The sequence below is a fragment of the Rousettus aegyptiacus genome, unplaced genomic scaffold (assembly GCF_014176215.1).
Source record: "Rousettus aegyptiacus isolate mRouAeg1 unplaced genomic scaffold, mRouAeg1.p scaffold_m13_p_1, whole genome shotgun sequence".
NCBI classification, from domain to species: domain Eukaryota; kingdom Metazoa; phylum Chordata; class Mammalia; order Chiroptera; family Pteropodidae; genus Rousettus; species Rousettus aegyptiacus.
This window is the reverse complement of record NW_023416284.1, coordinates 146618919-146638689: the sequence shown is the minus strand read 5'-3', so window position 1 is coordinate 146638689 and position 19771 is coordinate 146618919. Positions and strand designations below refer to the sequence as shown.

Genomic DNA, 19771 nt, shown 5'->3' with positions numbered 1-19771 from the left:
CCCTGACACTTCCTTTGTAATCATATTTCACTGTAACTGCCTCAGGCATGTTCCAACAGAAGCTTCTCATGTTCAGGACACCCTCTCTAAGTAGTTTACATCCTTAGGCTTTTTTTCAGTAGGGGCCTCAGCAAAGGGAAATCATTAACTCACTCCCCCAAGTGCCTGCCTTTCTGCTTAGGAAGTTGAGACAGGAGGGAGGCCCAGTTAATAGCAATTAAAAGCAACACCTCAGCACTTGGTGTTCTTCCTACAGGACCCTTAGGCCCCTTAGCGCTGGGGAACCGGTGGCAGAAATGGGGGAAAAAGTTCCCCTTGTTCCACCTATTGTGTTTATTCCAAAGGTCGTATTTGACGAAAGCTTCTCCCAGGCTTTCCCCAGTCCGCTTAGGGCCGTCTATTTTCCATCCCACCCTCCCTTCTGTTTTCTTTCCTCACCATCCTTCTTCCCTTTTCTGTTCTCATCTCCTCACACCTGACAGCTTTTTCAAAGCATCCCGGTACCAACCACTCCACAGAGAATGCCGTTTCACCCTACCCTGAAAAAGATTATTAGAATAATAATTTCGAGGCAGCAAGTTCAAGGCCAAGGTAATTTTTTACTATTTTTTAAAAAATATGTACTCTTTGTAATGAACAAAGTTCTATATGCTCGTTGTGCAAAAGGGGCAGGGCGGGGCGGGGTGGGGGGGCGGAACGCAGCGAACAGCCCGTGTGTGGGTATAGTATGAAAGCAGTCTATTCTCATTCACTCCCCTCAATCTCATTGACTGGAGGTGACAAACACTTAACAGTATGACATACATTCTTCCAGAAATTTCTGTTGTTTTTGGTCATTTGACAGATAGCAATTGCCTGCTGTGTTCTGGGCAGTGTGCTAAGTGCTGGCACCAATGGTGAACAAACATAAATCTATATATGTATGTGTGTGTGTTCATCTGTCACATACATTGGCAAAAATGAGATCATGATTTTCAACATAGAACATCTACTTTTCTATATTAGTATGCAAAAATAAATACATAAGTAAATATTTATGCTTTTTAACAGCTGTGCAGTATTACATTGTAAGGATATACCAAAACATATACAACCTGTATATGCTGTTTTAAAAACAAGCCGTATTCCCCCTGCTTGTAGAGCAACCCAGTTCACATGGCCCACTTGAGGAGAACCTGGAGTCTGGCTGGGGTTTCTCTGGGGCCTGTCCTCTGCCCATGGATGGAGAGACAGCCTGCCAAGTGGGCTACCCTCGGGCCTCTTCAACACGCAGGCAAGGCCAGCACCAGAAGCACAGCGTGTGCCTGCCCAGGCCCCAGATGTGGTGACCAGCTGGTCAGCGGCAAAACTGAGCTCACACCCAGGGCCTTCTGACTCCAGAGCTCCAGCCACCACAGCTCCCAATACCCTCCACCGCCCCAGTCATCCTATCTCCAACAACTTCAGCAATAAATTCTGTAGGCTACTGATTAAACTAGGAGAAAGGAGAGGGAGAAAATGAACTTGAGGTCTTGAAAAATTCAGAGGATGATGTGTGCGTGTATATGTGTATATGTATATGTGTGTATGTGTGTATGTATGTATGTATATGTATATATGTATATGTGTGCATGTGTATGTGTATGCATGTATATGTGTATATGTGTATGTCTAGATGTATGTGTGTATATGTGTGTGTTATGCATATGTGTGTGCATGTATGTGTATGTGTGTATGCGTGTAGATGTGTGTATGTATATATGCATGTGTGTATGTGTGTGAGTGTGTATGCATGTGTATACGTGTATATGTGTGTGAGTGTGCATGTATGTGTGCATGCCCACAGGGGGATGGGTTAAGGGCAGCAAATGCTGATGCTTTAAGCGGTTAGAAATATTAAGAACCTATTATTTTCTACTTATCTCCACTATCTGTCCCCCATCTCCTTCTTTGGAGCTGCTAACAAATAACCTATTTTAACAGCCAAGTTCAATCCCCTCCCCAGGCGCCTCTCATGCTAGGGTACTGTGTTAATGCTGAGGTCCTGGGCAGAAGGGACATTCCTCGGCAGTTACTTAGCTGGGTGGTGAAAACAAAAATAAAGCCTAATTGGTCAGTGGCCTTTTCTGTTGAATGAAGGAGGTTTCTGTTTTAAGAAATAAAGTGACTTCTCAGCTGTTGATTCACTGCCCACAGGGAGATTTCTGAGCGGAGGTTTCTTAGTCTCCGTAGAAATTTGCATACAACTTCCACTTCCTGCTTTAGAGCCTGTTCTACTGCTTACCTGGGCCTGGAGAGGGTGAAGGGCTGCCGGTGGAGTGACACAGGCAGGAGAGAGTGTGACCACCCTGTGGCCCGGTCTGTCGTGGCGGTTCTAAGGTAAGTTGTTCGGACTTGTCTCCTGTCTAGCCTTACTTCCTAACCACTGATCCATTTTTAAAACATCTGCTTTCTCCTTTACCAAAATGTCCTGCCTTACTTTCCTATACCTCCCCCTCCCGCCTTTAACTTGTGCGTGTAGAGACCAACTCGGGCCAGAGAAAATGACAGTTAAGTTTCTGCTGCAAGAAAATGTTGGTGGTTTAGTATTTCAGACAGGGGAGCTGAGATTAACTCTTCGAGGAATGGAGGCACACGGCACGGGGCATGGTTCAGAGCTGCCTGGGAACAATTTGTTTGAGTACTTAGCGTCTCCACAAGTTTTGATTAAGAATACAAGTCCCATTTCTCCAAGGAGGGAGGCTGGGATGGCAAAGACTAGGAAATTGGCTTTGAGCCCCAGGACATATCAGTGGCAGAGATGGAAGGCCAGCTCCCAAGTTTTCTTGATTCCTGTTTCATCCAGAGAAAAAATAAACGCCACAGTTTTGGGCCAAGAAGTTCAGCTCAGCTCTGTGCTGGCTCTGGGCTGCTTTCTTGGGCTCTCTCCAGCAGCCCTCCGCCCCTCCGAGCAACCTAGACATTTGCTGGCACCGGACAGAGTCTTTAGGGAAAACAAGGGAGAAGTGCTATTACTTTATCTTAGAAGCTAATCAAGCTTCATGTGTCTTCCAAGTTCAAGATAGTCTCTTACAATGTGGGGATATTTTTAATGAGCAAAAAAAAAAAAAAAAAAAAGAGAGAGAGAGAGAGAGACCGAATATTTAATAAAAAAAGAGGATTAGAAACTTGGTTTTAAGTTCTCACTCCATTTCTTGTCGGCTCTGAGACTTAGGCAATTCACCTAGGCCTGGATTTCTTCATCAATCAAATGTGTAGGGGTGAGGGATGGGGGTGGTGAACTAACTCGATTTTGTCTAAATTCCCTTTTAACAAAATAAGGCTAGGGTATAGGAGTCCCAGAGGAGAGCTGTAATGGGAGGTCTTTAGAAGACTTGTTTTGTTTACTGATTTTTCAAATAGATTAATTTTGCCTCCTGCTACTAGATGGTTAGTCCCTGGGGGAAAAGGACTTTGTTTCTTGATCCTTTTCTACCCCATGCCCTCCAGAATACTATCAAACACCTCATAGGTGCTCGGGATCCTTTCACATAAGCTATTCTGATTTCTGCTTCACTAATCTGTTCTCAAAGCAAAAGGTAAACCAGTAGTCTGAGAGAAAGGCTGAGGGAGACCGGGCAGCCACATGGCTCTGTGGGAGGGCTGCCTAGAATGTAGGAGTCATTATCTAGCTAAATAAGAGAAAACGGGGTTTCTTGAATTAGTTCATGTCCCGTTTGTGTTATGCAGAAGAACTGTGCAGTGCAGTTGCCCACAGAGTCGAGGCAGGCCAGAGAACTGGCAGACAAGCTCGATTCCAGAAGGCTGTGTTTCTTAGCTAGAGCTGGAAACCACTCCTCGGTAGACCAATCACTGCATGTGGGGCTGTTCATGGGAGGTGAAAGGAAGTTGTGAAGCACATCCTGATACCATGTAAGGGAGATGATTAGGGTTAGACACATTCTTAGCTAGTGAACACACAGAATCTTTAACCTTTTCCAAACCACTACTTGTTGTTGTTGTTGTTTATTGTTTCTCTGGGACCATTACAATTCAAACAGGCCGTGGCTGACTGGGATGGGCTGACTCAGGGCTTTCGATATCACTAAACTGTTTCTAGAATATCAAGGCCCTGGTATAGTCCTCAGCATGTTTTTAGATGGCTCTCTATATCCCCCTGGAATGAGAGGTCAGGAATTTCAAGCTGTTTCACCTGTGATGAATTACTGATTTTATTTTTAAATAATGACGTACCATTATCTGAAATCAGGCTGTCGTTTGGCTGCCAGCCTAGTTTTGATCCAGAAAGACCACCCACAGTCATTCTTAATCTGGTATCGCAACTCCAAGTCATTCCATGATGCAGCATCATGAAACGGACCATGTATTAACTCAGCTCTGTTCATTACATTGGGGTGGGCTAACTGGGAGTAAAGTCTGGGCAGTAAACCAGCATGTTGGGGAGAAGATTCTTAACTCAGGGATGCTCATTTCTGGAGGATGCAAAGACAGAAAATGTTAAAGCCTGCTTCTTTTAGGATTAAGGAGTTAGTAACTTTTAAATGCCCTGAGAATAAAAAGAAGAGGAGAAGGCAGTCATATTTGCGGGCATCCTTTAACAGGCACTCAGAAAGATAGATTATGTGAGTAGTTTGTCTAAATTAAATCTATGTTTTACACATTGTGGATTAGAAATCTCAGAAATACCCCAAATTCAAATCACTTTTCTGTTGTTGGCAATTTTAACCTTTTAAAACATACACAGATTGAAGGCAACTGATGCAGAAAAGAACACAGATGAGGCACATTAAACTTTAAATTCCTTTCAGATCTGACGAAGTGACCCCTAATGTTTGATTATATTTCCTTATCAAAACAATCCTGCAGTCCTTCGGTGAGAAAGCTTCCGAGGATTGGAATCAAGAAGCTCTCCCCTTGGGCCTCTCGTGTTTCTTCCCAGCATATTGTCCCCAAGATATTTTTAGTTCACGAAACCCAGGCCGTCCTATCTCTCTCCGACATTCTTTGCATCTCTTGCCCAGCAGGCTTCCTACTAGCTTACATGTGTTTCCATGTCTGACTGCTCAGTTCACTCTGTGCGTGCGTGTGTGTGTGTGTGATTGTACAGATTTATACACAGACCTTCCTGGAGACCAGAAGCTCTAAACTTGTCAGTGGAGGAGGGTGGGCTTTCATCCACCTTGTGACCCTGAGAGCTATGCCTGTTTGGCTCGGTTTCCTGATAAAGAAGCTGAAATCAAGTTATTTGGGACTAATTGGAGCCCCCGGCACCGATGTCCCCCTTTCTTCCATCTTGCAGACCTAGGCTGGCTTAGGTCTTGGCAGCTCCCTCAGTAATAATGGAAACTTGGCTCTTCTTTGTCTCATTGTTTTCCTGTACTCAGGGTTCCGGTGTTTCTCCTTCCTCCCCTCCCAGAGTCACCAGGTCTCCCACCATCTCTGAACTCTCTTCCTCCTCTGTGAAGCCTGCTCAGACTCTTCCTGGATGACCAGCTTACCCATAAGTCTCTTGTCTTTTACCTGGATTCATTCTTTCCCTTTCAACTGCTCCTCCTCACACCCAGGAATACATAAAAAATCACAATTTAAATAAGCCTCTCTCCTACACCAATAAAGGGCAACATTTAAAAAATTTCCTTCATGATTTTTTTCACTTTCTTTGCTTTTCTTGTCCAGTCTCCTTTCTTCCTTTTCTATTCCTTTCTCTTTCTCTCCTGCTTTTTCCTGTCTGTCCCTTCCTCTCCTTCAGTCAGGAGCCTGGACTGAATTAAGAATCACTAATGTGTATGTAAAGAAATCTTATCTGAAACAAGCAAACAAACACATAAACAGCCCATGAGCTGTTCTGCGGTTGTTCTCCAAGTGTTTATTGCCAACTTCCATCGTGGCAGAGTCATTCTGTTCCCATTGGTCCGTGGCCTCCAGAGTAGACTTCTTCAAATCAGGTCAGGTCATGCTGTGCTGCCTCTGGCCTGACCTGAGCCGTCCCACGCAGGGCATGAATAAGGGCCAGCAAATGCTCGCTTGTCTCCAGGGCTCACCGCTGCCTCCAATCCTCTGGCAAACCAAATGGAAGAACTGCTCTGGGAAATTCTGCAAGTAAACTTGAAAGTATTTATTCGCTGGAATTTGACCCTGAGCCAAACCGTTCACTCAAGACCAACTTCCACTAAGCAAACTGATATGAAAGTTTGCACGCATTTGGGCAGTAAACAAAGAACATTAATAAGTTTAAAGATTTTATTTTTTTAATCCATGACTTTTAGACATATGAAAAAAACTACTCCCTGGGGGATAAAGCGAGACCTTGACCTTGAGAATCTGTAATTGAAAGTACCTGATCCAAATTGGATCTGAGAAACTTCCTAGCTATAAATTTATGTATTTATCTATAATGTCCACCTGAAATATTCATGCTGTGTCTAAGATTCTTCCACCCTTTTGTTGACCTAAAGAATGCTTTTAAAAACTCGAAGCAGTTGGTGAACAGCAGCAAGCCTTGATTGCTCAAAGCCTGTAATGTGGTTTATTAATTACTCAGGCTGCTCACTCCAACCCGTCCTCTGTTTCTTGCTCCGCTATCTGTCTTCCAGGGACGTAACACCTTCATTAAATCCCATCCGTCCTTGCCTCAGAGGCATCCTCTGGAAGATATCCCCTCTCTAGAGGCATCACCATTTATCATCACCCTTTGTTTGTGCTCTGTCAACCAGTTTTCAATTTATTTTGAATTCGGTTTATGATTAAAATTTAATGAGATCCAATCAAGTGCTTTCTTCAAATCAAGATGCCTCTACAGTCCCATCCATATCCTCTATTGTCATGTATGAAGGGAAGCCACCACAGGTTTCCAGCCTGGCAGTTCTTTATACAACACAGATGGCCTACATCCACGCCTCCTTAGCTTCAAGGAAAATGGTTCTAAGACATATTTATGCCAGAAGCTTCTAGAGGTTACTCAACTCCTCCCAACCCCTTTCTCCCCCACAAATAGTTGTGTCTCTACTCAGACACAAATGGTTAAGTGCAGGGCTCCAGTGCTGAACTGCTTGGATTTCAATCCCATCTATACTACTTACTGGCCTTGTGACCTTGGGAAAGTCACAACTTAATCTCTCAGTACCTCAGTTTCCCCAACTGTAAAATGGGGCTGACAATAGTACCTATCAAATAAGGTGGCTGTGAGAATGAAGTAAGTTAATACATGCAGAACACTTAGAACAATATATGATGCAGAGTAAACATTCAATAAATATAAACAATTATTACTAACAAAGAGTAAGATTTCTTAAGTACATCTATTTCATTAGATTTGTATTTTGATTTATCGGCAAGTAGGTAAACTACAACCCTTGGGCCAAAGGTGGCCATGATCTCTTTTTGTACTGTTGCATTGCTGAACGCTTTTTATATTTTTGAAGGGTTGTTTATAAACAAACAAAAAAACAGAATATGAGACAAAGACCTTATGTGGGTCCACAAAGCATGAACCATTTACTATCTGGACCTTTACAAAAAAAGTTTGCCAACCCCCAGTCTATGTGCTTTTAATAGAAAAAGTTAGGAGATCGACAGGTTGGATTCAGCTGTGACTGTGGAAAAACTACTGTATGTGTCAAATTCTGTGAAATAGGAATGGTGAAGTGATACCATGTGCCCTGTCTCTAGCATAGCTTGTTATAAGGACCAAATAGATGATCTGTACTGAACATGCCAGAAATACACGGTGGTGAAAAAAGATGTGGTCTCCAAACACTAGGTTCACATAACAGTGTTAGCAACCAGGTATAAAAACAGTGAACACAGTCTAGAAAAAGAGTTCCAAAGCCAAATCCCTTGTAGTTATGAAATAATAACAGATTAGTCTTGGTTTTTTAAGCTTTTTTGTTTGTTTGTTTGTTTTTGAGAGCTTGATATGGTCTAGGCACTACAGTCAGCATTTTATTTACATCTTCTTTTTTTATCTTCACAATAAGCCTAGGGTGTGAGTATTGTTATTGTCTCTATTTTACAGATGAGAAAAATGAGGCCCAGAGAAGTTAAGTAATTTTCTCAAGGTCACACATCTAACCATGCGTTTAAACCCAGAGGGTTTAAATGTGGAGCCTGTGCATTTAAATACAGCATATTTTCCCACATCTTAGAAATATACATTGATTCAGAGTGAGCCCATCTGGAAGGCAGCAGCCACGGTTAACTGCGTGGACATTAGATCTGTTAATGTGTGCCCCGTTAATGTATGCCACTTGAACTTATTTCCCATATAGGCCAAGAGGGGTCTCAAGGACATGGAGAAAGGAAGGTGGGTTTGATGGGAAGAAAAGAAGCTTTTTGAAGAATGATGAGATCAGAAAGGTAGAGTTGCAAAGACTAATAGGTTGTTTCAAGAAATGAATAATTTAAGGCAGGGTGCGCTAGAGAAGAAAAAGGGTGCTGGAAACAGACATGAGCAAAGAGTTGAAGACAGCTGGATCGGGGAGAGGGGTTGAGTGACAGCTGTGTGCAGGAAGAGAGAAAGAGAGGAAGAGAGAGAGAATAGGAAGTTCTGTGAATGGGACACTGGAGAGCATTGTCACATGGGATATCAAAACTGCTGCCATCTTAAGATCTTATCTGCCAAACCAGGCTGCCCTGGGTAGAGTAGAGGAGCTAAGAAAAAGGTCTCATGCCTGATGAGGCAGAAAGGAAGCCAAAGAAGACTTAGGCAGAGAAAACTGACAGAGAGATTTGAAGGAAGATGCAATCAGAATCCGAGAAGTAGAACCACAGCTCACAGCCCAAAGGGCAGTGAGATTCCAGAGAAGGGAAACTAGTGTCTCTTGGGTAAGATCAGAGTGAGTCAGAACCACATTCACAACTGTTTGTCTAGTTGTGTGTAGTCGGGACTAGCTCTGGTTCTTAGCTTGTGCCCTCCGCATCCCCCCACCTCTTCCCCCACCCCCACCCTGCAAATATTCTCACCCTCTGCTGAATGGTCTTTTGTATTTTAAGGCACATGTTCACTCTCTTGGGTGGTCTCAGGAGTGCCTCATTCACATCAGCTCTTAATCTTTGAATATCAGAATCACTAGTGGAGCTTTTTCCTTTTTTATTGTTATTATTTTATATTAGTTTCAGGTGTACAAAATAGTGGTTAGACATTTGTGTAATTTACGAAGTGATCCCCCCCCCCGATTAGTTCCTTTCCTTTTTTTTTTTTTTTCTTTTTTTTATCTTTTAAGCAGATACATAGGCACTTGGTACAAGATTTAAAAGGTATAAAATACTCTGGAAAGCAAGTCCCCCTCCCACCCTTGGACCCAGCTCCATCTCCCCTCCCACCTCTGGATCCGGCTCCTCTTAGATAGTACAAAGGGCAGCATATGCCGTTCTGCTCTTGTTTAAACTTCACAATAAATCTTGGAGATAGATCCACATCAGTTCACACAGCACTTCCTCTTTGAAAAGATATAGAGTATCCATTGGGCAGCTGGACCACAGCTTGAAAAATCAGAACTTTTTTGGACACGTGGGTTGTTTCTGGCCTTTGCTATTATAACCATCGGGGCACTGCTTATCTTCATGCCTCTTCACTTCACACCACATACGCGCATCTCTACAGAGGAAGTTCTTAGAGGTGAAATTGCTAGGTCAGAGGGCATGCGCTTTTCAAAGTCTGATAGTTACTGATGAATTGTACAGATTATACTCGCCTTGGCAAAGTATGAGAGAACCTGTGTAGCAGTGGGACCCAAATAAAAATACACAGGAGTCCTGTTTCCACCTCGGAATCTCTGTGAGTGGGGCCCAAGCATCTGTATCGTGGGCTTCAGAGTGGGATTTGGATCCGGAAGCTCCCGTGGGTCCCCTCCTCCTCCAGCCTCTCCCCAGGGATTTGCCATGGTGAGGCAGATGTGGCCATTGTCCACCAGGCCTGGCAGGCCTCAGCTGCTCCTGGGCTTCCCGAGCTCAGCATTCATGCTATTGAGCCCGAGACTGTCCAGGGCGCTGCCAGCACTGGTGCTCACCGGGTCCTGGCTGGCAGGTCTTCGGTTTCCCTCGGGGTCAGAGCCTTCTCCTCTAGGTCATCGTTGGAAAACAGGGTTTTTCCATTTTAATCCAAGTGCCACCCTTGTTAGGGACTGGAGCACAGGCCATGCCAGGGTTACAACCATGTGGACATCATATAGAGATACCCTGGAATAAAACAGGGGACAACAGAAATGGTTAGGGGTGATGAGATACTAAATAATTTTTTTTTTGAATGTGTAGTATTCTTACAATATTGACATTAAAGACCAAAAAATAAAACTGCCATTTTCAACACAAACCATTAATCGGTCCATAGCCCTCTGATGTGGCATTTTTGTGTAATTGTTCTCTGTGACACCCTCAGGAGGGTTTAGGGATGGGAAGGGCCCACATGGTAGCTGCAGGCATGCCCCGCCCACTGCTGTTCTGGGCGAACCTCTGAGGATACATGACTAGGCCAGCTGCCTCCCCATCTGGAGCGGAGTAGCAGATGTTCCCATCATACTGGGTGGTAGAATCGCCTTCATTTAGCAAGTGAGGGTCATGGTCAACTCTGCCTATGGGCAGAACCTCTTAGGCATGGCCCAGGCCCACCGTGGGGCCTGACGCTGAGTGGGCACTTAAATATTTGAGAGGAAGAAAGAGAAGAAGGGAGAAGAATACCCTTGTAGTACAATTTTAAGAACTCTGAGGATTTGGTCCACCAAATAACTCCGTGCTACCCCTCGTGGAGCCTGACATTCCCACTATCAGTGATCCTGCCAGCTACACGGATCTGTCCCCTCTCTGAACTAGGCATCAAGCATTTATTCATTAACCAATATTTATTAAGCACTGACTATGCACCAGGTACAATTCTAGGTGCTCGAAATATAGCTGTGAATTCATAACTTTGTGAAGTTTAAATTCCAAGGCCGAGGGGAAGGGAAGACAATAAACGCTGTATCAGATATTTGTATTTATAATATACATATTGTAGTATATAAGATGATGATAACTACTAGAGAGGACAATAAAGCAGGGAAGAGAGGCAGGGAGTGAGGAAGGTATGTAAAACTTTAAGAGACAGTAGCCAGGGAGAACTCACTGAGAGAGTGACAGCTGCGTAAAAACCTGAAGGGGAAAGGGAGAAAGCCATGCAGCGATGTGGGGCGAGAGTGTTCCAAGAAGCAAAACAGGAAGTGCAAAGGCCCTGAGGTACGGCCTTTCCTCTAGGAGTTTTCTCTCTAAGTCTGGGTCATAAGCAACTTGAAGATAGGAATAACATTGAACATATCTTTAGAAATAATTTTTATTTCCTATTTTTATTGCCTCAGAAGGAGGATTCACAGCATAGAGTTGGGCACATAGCAGGGTTCAGTAATTATTTGCTGCTTGAATATTTATAGAGACATATTTTTAAATATCAGGGTCCATTTTGTTTTTGAGGGATCACTAATCCCATAGCTTTCCTGAGAGGTTGTTCCTTGCCATCCTAGGTTTATTTACTACCATCCCAGGGGCCCTTTGTTCTTTTTCAGACCAGTTTTAACTGTAGAATTCCCACCATAAGACGGACCTCAGATATATCCTTAGCACTCATCATCTTTTTTTATTAGCTTCCTTCCAGCCCCTGAAGGCTCCTCAGCTGGAAGAGTAGAATTTGCAGGCTTTTTTTCTATTGTTTAGGGAAGCACTTCTAAGGTACTCGCCTTTGAAAACCCAGGAAGAATGTAAACAGCGGTCTCTGAAGTGTGGCCAATGAAAGTGAATCACATAAGAAAGAGCGGACGGAATTTAGTCCTCTCACTAGTTGGCTCCCTTGATGCCTCTCTTTGCCCTCACATTCAGCTGTGGGCCCACGGATGCTCGCAGAAGATTGTACAACACTCAGCCAGCCCTTCAGAAAATACTTTTGTTTCCTGACCACCTGAAGAGCATGCTGTATGGCCTATCCAATTTCAGAGCTGTAAAAAAATAACAAATAAAAAAAAATAAAACCTGTAAGAAAAAAAGGAAAACCATAGTGAGTATTTAAAAATAATAGTTGAAATATTTGTATTTGGAGTAGGTTCCTGTTCATTTTTACAGGGTCTTATCAATTTAGGTGATGAGGTCTCTTCTGAAGAGCCGAGGGGGAAGGGAACACACACACACAGCCTGGACAGCAGCCTGGAGAGGAGACGGCAGAAGGGGAGACTTAGAAAGGCAGAGAGAGCCAGCGGGGGAATTAGAAGCTGGCGTTTTCCGTTGTGCTAGAAAATAGTACAAAGGTTGTTTGCAGCAATGAGTCAGTTTGTTACCAAGTGCAGGTAAGAGAAGTATTAAAGAGCATACATTTGGCAGGCGGTGGAGAGGCGCATGGAGGTATCCCTCTACAGACAGTGAAGATAAATTTGAAGGAAACCACTGGCCCTACCTCTGCTCCCAGGGGGAGCATTTTAAAACACATGCTGTCATATTGTCATTGGGTTGGATACACGGCTCCAAAGGAGGTGAATTCACAGTTCTCAAAACTCGTCTTAGAATGATCATTGATATGTATCATGATTTTAGGCACAGTAAGTTCTCAGTAAATGTTCTGGTTGAAATTCTATATGAATCCAAAATACGAATTTAAAACTCTACCACCGCTGGCACCACTCCTTTCTCTGTATGGTATTTGAAGTATGTTATGTACAAGGCCTGCGTCAAACAAACCTCTGGGATTTTTTTTCTCTTTCCCTCCCTCCTTCCCTCCTACTAACACCTGCTCTGGAGCCTTCTGCAGGCCCCCCTGTCACCCCCGTGCTGTCCTCCTTCCCCTGGAGCCTAGGTGTCCTGGGGCATCATCTCAACTAGTGATAAAGGGAGGCTGATTTTCTCTCTCACGTGTCATGTTGATTAAGAGTTCTGTTTTTACAGATAAAACTAATATTACCCGGACTGCGGGCTAAAGGCTCTGTAGGCTAAAGGCTAGTTTAACAAACCTTGCTAGTTCAACCAGTATATCACAACCCAGATGGTCATGGCTACCTTCATTGCAGGCAAAGTGCCAGAGGAAATTAAGTCCTCTAAACAACCTGTAGTTGTTAAGTGCAGAATGTCACTGTGACCTTTTTCTCAGTGCTTTTAAAGTCACACTCTTTTTCTTTTCTTTTCTTTTCTTTTTTCTTTTCTTTTCTTTTCTTCTCTTCTCTCTCTCTTTTTTTTTTTTTTTTTTTGATTAGGCAATGGTCACGCAGAGCAAAATTTTAAAAGTTTAAAAGCTAAAAACGCTCCATCTCACTTCTCTCCCCCAGCTTAATTTCATCTTCAAGGGCAACCAACGTAGCAGTATCTTGTGCTTCTCCGACACATGCTTAATACATCTACAAGCACACAAGAAGCAGCCCACATCGTGATAATTTCTCTTTCCTCAGTAGCTGGCCGATGATTTTCATGTGTCTTGCCCCTGTGCTGTCTACCATATGACAGTCCAGCCACATTCTTTGAATTGCCTTCTAGATAAAAATATCTTAATAAGCATGAATGTCTTTGCCTGGAGGATAAGTAAACAACGTTATGTGACTAGGGCTCTGCAAACATGTTGGTGTCACACTACTGTTAATTTAAACCATATCTTGTACGAGGTCCCTTCAGGTCATAAAATGGGGACTCTAAGAAACGATCTGTCTTCTTAGGCTGTGGCATGTTTTTTCTTGTTCCAGAAACTAGAATGAGCCGAAGCATTCCTGTGGAGGTTGATGAATCAGAACCATACTCAAGTCAGTTGCTGAAAGCAATCCCAGAATATTCCCTGGAAAAGGAACCAGAACCGCCTGCTCCAAATATAAGGGACATGGCACCCGACGGCTTATCTGCTCCCCAAACCCCTTGCTCTTCCTCAGGAGACTTTTCTCATGTTCATCCATGCCTGAAACTCGCAAATCACCAGCAGCTTGTGTCCCAGCAGGTCACCTGCCTGCGCAGTAAAGTCCTGGAGGAGAGTGAAGACAGTTTCTGGAGGAGACACCCGGACCCAGGCAGAGATTTTTCCCCAGGCTCCTCTGCAGCCAACGAGCCTCAGCCTGAGTCCATGATTGGGGCCCTGCCCCCAGAGCACCAGTTTTCACTTATGGAAAAACGTAATCAATGGCTCAGATCTCAGTTCTCAGCAGCTTCTCCTGACACTGGCCATGACTCAGACAAATCGGACCAAAGTTCCCCTAATGACTCAGCAGACTCCTCAGGCAGTAGCCAAGAAACTATGCAACGGCCCCAGCCCCACAGGAACCGAGCAGCTCCAGATCTGCCTACGATAGACACAGGGTATGATTCCCAGCCCCAGGATGTCCTGGGCATCAGGCAGCTGGAAAGGCCCCTGCCCCTCACTTCCGTGTGTTACCCCCAGGACCTCCCCAGACCTCTCAGGTCCAGGGAGTTCCATCCGTTTGAACCTCAGAGGTATCCAGCGTGTGCACAGATGCTGCCTCCCAACCCTTCCCCACATGCTCAGTGGAACTATCATTGCCATTGTCCTGGAGGTCCCGATCACCAGGCACCATGTAAGTGACCTTTCCCTCTTCTGGACCTTCTGGGCTGGGTAACTGAGTAAATAAGGGCCTCGCATCAACGCCTTGTATCGGTAGACCAGCACTGACAGGTCATTCTGCAAGAATGCAGGAAGTACATTCTGCTTCCTGTGGGCTTTCCATAGGTGGTCGAATTTGCAAGGGGCCTTAGAAGAACGCTTTATCTTAGCCAAAAACCTGTCCCACTTGGAATCTGCTTCTCTGGGAAACTTTAATGACAAAATAGATTCCTCTGTCTAGGTTAATTTAACTGAAACCTTCCTAGAGGCAGTGAGATAGCCCAAAAGACTTCTAGAAAATTGTTTTGTTGGGCATCTGGGTTCTTCTTCATCCGTATGCTTCTTCCCCAACTTAGATTTGGCAGAGAAAGGGGCCTTCAGTCAAAACATTAGAAGGTTCCTAGAATGTCATTGAGACTCTGTGTTCATGCCATTGCATGAAGATGAAATTGCTCCTGTGATTCTGCTGCTTAAATCTCTTTGGAGACTTGAATCATCCATCTCTACCCTATATTCTAGCCACACCCAAGGGCCAGCAGTCTTCCTAACTTGTCTAGCTGTTTCACATCTTCAGGTATTTGCCCACACTCATCTCTCTAACCAGGATGTTCTTCCCTTTCTTGTGTATTTGACCTCATTCTTTACCTCTTTTCTTTCTTTAACAGCTTTATTGAGATCTAATTTACATACTGTAATGTTCACCTTTTACTCATTTTAAGTGTACAAGTCAATAAATTGTAGTATTTTTACAGAGTTATACAACCATCACAACATACATCTTTTAAGGCTTAGTTCAAGTGTCCCTCTGGAAACTTCCCTAGATCGGTTCCTTCTGTTTCCTTGTTTTCTGCCTGTCAGGGCACCTAGTAACCAGTATGGCATCTAGTTATGGACTTATCTACTTCTCCTTCCAGAATGCAAGCTTTTTCACACCAGCAAAGATGTATTTTCAATCCACAATTCTCCCAGCATTTAGCATAGTGACTAGCACACACTAAGTCATTTCTGAATACGTGAATGAATGAAAAATACGCATCAGTGCATTAAACATCTCTGAGAGTGACAGTCTTCAAGGGCGCATCACAATTCTTGATATTAAATCTCCACCGAAGCCACTGGAAAATTACGAGAAGCTTTACAGTTCAAACATAGGGCTCTGAGATATGATACTTTTCTTACCAAATAAGCACTGCACGAAAAGCAGTTTGAATGGTATTCGAAGAGTCTGACCAAAGGCCCGATGCCTACCTTTAAAATAAATTATAGAAATACTTACAAATGCTGTAATCAATAGCAATTTACGTATGATGCGGATACATTTAGTTTAAACCTTACTAAACTTAATGGAGCAACACAGTAATTAATATATATATATATTTTTTTTTTTTTAAAGGAAGGATGTTGAGGAACTTAACAGAAGAATCAGATAAGAATGAAGGTGTAGGAGTAAAGCTAGGAGATGCAGAAACAGCAGAGAGCACTTGAGGACTAAAACTGGGACCCAGAGTAATAGAAACTGAGAAGTCTGATGGGGGTGGTGGAAGCTACTGCCTGCTCTGAGTGCTCAGGAATAGGATGGGTTTGGTGGCCAAGTTCCTTAAGTATGAGAAATGAAACTTGGCAGGGTCAGGTTGGGTTTATTTCTCAATGATTTCCAGGTTAAAAAGGAATACTTTGTGAGAATAATACCATAAACTACTTTTTAAACTATCTGCACATAAAAATAATTTTTCTTATCATGACAGTAATATTTGCACACTCTCAAAATTGAAATATGCCCAAAAGTTCAGTTCATATTTCTGTCACCTAAATATAATTTCTTATTGGGTTTTTGACATATTTATTTCTGTTTCTTTTTTCTTAATATATACATTTAATGTAAAATTAAAATAATTTTCAATGACATTCAGTGCACTTCTAGTATCATTTTAAAATGCTGCATAGTATTTAATCAGATGGCTCTACCAAACTGTTTTTTCCCACTCTTGTTGGACATTTTCAATAGTTTCCATTTTCTTATCCAATAAGCAATGATAGAACAAATATTACATACCTAACTTTTTATCTGCATTTCTGATTAATTTCTTAAATTAACAGGTAGAATGTGAATACTTAGTCAAGGGGTTTGTGATACTAAGTCCCAAGCAGTTGCCCTTATCACTTCACAGGAGAAAGCCTCCTGGTGATAGACAAAGAAAGCATTGATTCATTATAACATGAGGGTCCCAGGAAGATCTTTCTGCTTGAAAATACTTTTCCTGTTGAAGCCTGAAATGGCACAGTTAGCAATCCAGTCTTGTAGGTAGGTTACCACTGGCCCCTCTGGGCAGATTCTACTAAAATGCAAAACTCCTGACTGGGAACACCTTTAGCCTCTAACACCTCAGGACCTGCTTTCTGTCACCAGGTCCCTTCTTCCTCTCTATATCATTTCCTTCTATTGAACGGCAGGGGGAGAAGGGGGTGCCTAGGATCCTGGGAGTGAAAAGAGGTGATGAAAGGCAGAGAGGAGAGAACTTGGTCAAGAAAGGGGAACAATTCACAGAAGATATATAAGCAACCAATAAACATATGAAACCAAGATTAACTTGACAAAATTTTAAAATTTATATATGCACAAAATTTAAAGGTAGCTCTTTTCCTAATTAGATGTGAAAGAAAGAAAGAGAGAGAGAGGGAGAGAGAGAGGGAGAGAGAGAGGGAGGGAGAGAGAGAGAGAGAGAGAGAAAGAAAGAAAGAAAGAAAGAAAGAAAGAAAGAAAGAAAGAAAGAAAGAAAGAAAGAAAGAAAGAAAGAAAGAAAGAAAGAAACTAGAATAACACCCAGTGTTGTAGAGTTTTGGGAAAATGAACACTCCCATATACTCTTGGTAGGAGTGTAAATTGGGACAGTCTTCTAGAATGCAATCTCATCCGTCGAAATTTAAATGTACTTCCTCTTTGACCCGGCAATCTCACTCGCAGGAATATATACTATAGAAACTTTAAACAAGCATATAGAAATACATGATCAAGAATGTTTATTAAAACATTGTTGCATTAGAGTAAAAATAAAAACTAAAATGCCTATCAATAACGGGACAGATAAGTAATCTGTGCTTTGCTTATACAATGGACTACTACACAGAATAAAATACACATTCTGCCATAAAAAGATTAGATGAAAAAGCATGTAGCGTTGATCCCATATGTGTTATTTTTAAAAATACATATGTTAAAAAACTATACATGTAGTCTACGGCCATGCCACCCTGAACAAGCCCAATTCTGTCTGATCTCAGAAGCTAAGCAGGGTCAAGACCACCTAGGAAGACCAGGTGCTGTAGGTGTAAAAAAATAAAAAAAAAATAAAGAATTGTAAGCTGACAAGATCTTTGCAATCTGTGAGGTCAACCAAGTGTTGTCTCACCTAAATAAATAAATAAATAAAAACTCTACATTACAAAACATGGCCCCAACTATTAAGAGTGATCATAGGAGAAGAAGGACAGGGAATTAAGAAGAGAGAGAGATTTTCCTTCTAACTTGATATGTGTTTGTTAAATTTGCTATGGCAAACAGTCATTCCTTTTATAATTAAAAATAGGTAAAAGTTGAAAAGAAAAAAGTAAGGGGAATGAGAGTATATACGCAGGTTCACCCTAATTCACTGTGCATATGCCTTGGCCCTGGCTTCTGAGGGCATCTGATCACCGGGAAAGGATCAGGATTGAGTCCATTTTGCCATGGAAGCCCATGGTTATGGTTTTTCTTCAGGGCACAGCAAGCCCAGAATATTTTATAAGGCCTCCAAGAGCAATGGTTCCCATGAAGGTTAAATAAGATAATGCATTAAAGACACTAGGAACGTGGCTGGCTTACAGTAAACCCTCAACATTTTTCTCCTTTATTAGGAATGGTATTAAAAGAGTTTATGAGCACTTCTTAGTTGCTGTTATTATTTAAATATTATTTAAATTAAAATCCTGCAGCACAGCCCTGTAGAATGCCCCTCTGCCTCTAGATCTCTCTTGCTGGTACAGCTTTTAAGTATTCAAAGCAGGTGTACAAATGCTTAGTTTCATGTCAGGGCTATAACTGCATTTAATTGCCAACAAAACCACTTCAAAAGAGCTGTTCACCTAAGGGATGCTTGTGCAGTTGGAAACCATGGCTACGTGGTTCTACTAGGCTTTAGAAGAGCAGTACTTCCTCATCCGTTAATGAAAATATAAATAAATGATGATCACCATGCAAATGACATATCCTAGCCTTTGCAAGTTAAAGCAGAAATGGTAACTAGTCACCCCTTTTATGTAAAAAAAAAAAAAAAAAAGGAGTTCTCAAAGCAAGTAAAAATGAGAAGCGGAATAAGCCTATGTTTCCTTCTCCTCCTAATCCCTGGAGAAGGTAGCCTCAGAATCCTTCTGGGAAGGTCACCAGAATACAGATCATGATGGTTCAATCAAATAATACTGACGATACAAATAAATTGGGGGGGAGGGGGAGGGAAGGGATGTACTAAATCTAAAGAGCTTTTATTTCTATTATAAAATTCTTGTTTTCTCTACCAAAAGACTGAATAGAATAAAACTGGACGCATGCCTACTATTGCTCATGTGGATGGAAAAAAAACAAAAGTGATTATTTGTGTGCTAGAACGCATGCACAATTAAAAAGTAAGGAACAAACAAACCAGATGGAAGAAACCATCAAGAAAGGAGTTGCCTTTCAGGAAACACAGCTGCTTACAGCTGCGAGAGTCCTGTAACGGTTAATGTTGGCCATTTTATTTCCTGGCTAAACTGCATTATATCATGATGTTTTTTGACAATGCGGAAATCAGATTTTATTTTCCCTCTCATAAACTCTTTTAATACCATTCTTAATAAGGAAGAAAAATGTTGAATGTTTTGACTAAGTGGAAAACCTCATTTAGGATTTAGTTTACAAATTCCAAGTGGTAAAAACCCAGTAACATGAAGATCATGTGTACCCGAAGCAAAAGGATCATAAGATTGACAAATAAGATACCGTTCTGGGCACCCATTTATGATTGTGTAAGGTTCGAATTTTTGTTTTGTGATTAACACTTTCTCAGAATTGAACAGATACCATGCTAACAAAGCATTTGTCTGTCACATCATCTCCTACAGAATAAACTCTCTTGATGGAATTTTAGGCACCGGGGACAAGTCAGTGGGGGAGATATTTTGGGGCAGTAATTCTTAAGTCTCCCATGTAGGTGGCTGCTGATTTGCACGCCTCTGCTC

At 42.3% G+C, this 19771-nt stretch overlaps 1 protein-coding gene across 1 annotated transcript in view; it reads left to right on the top strand.

Moving 5' to 3' along the window:
* Nucleotides 1-2072: 2072 nt before the first annotated feature.
* TRAF3IP2 (TRAF3 interacting protein 2) overlaps nt 2073-19771 on the top strand; it is a 38802-nt gene continuing 21103 nt past the window's right edge. The window contains exons 1-2 of the mRNA XM_016136997.2: nt 2073-2358; nt 13659-14495. Coding sequence (XP_015992483.2) covers nt 13667-14495 — 829 coding nt within the window. The 5' untranslated portion in view covers nt 2073-2358; nt 13659-13666. The remainder of the gene's footprint in view (nt 2359-13658; nt 14496-19771) is intronic.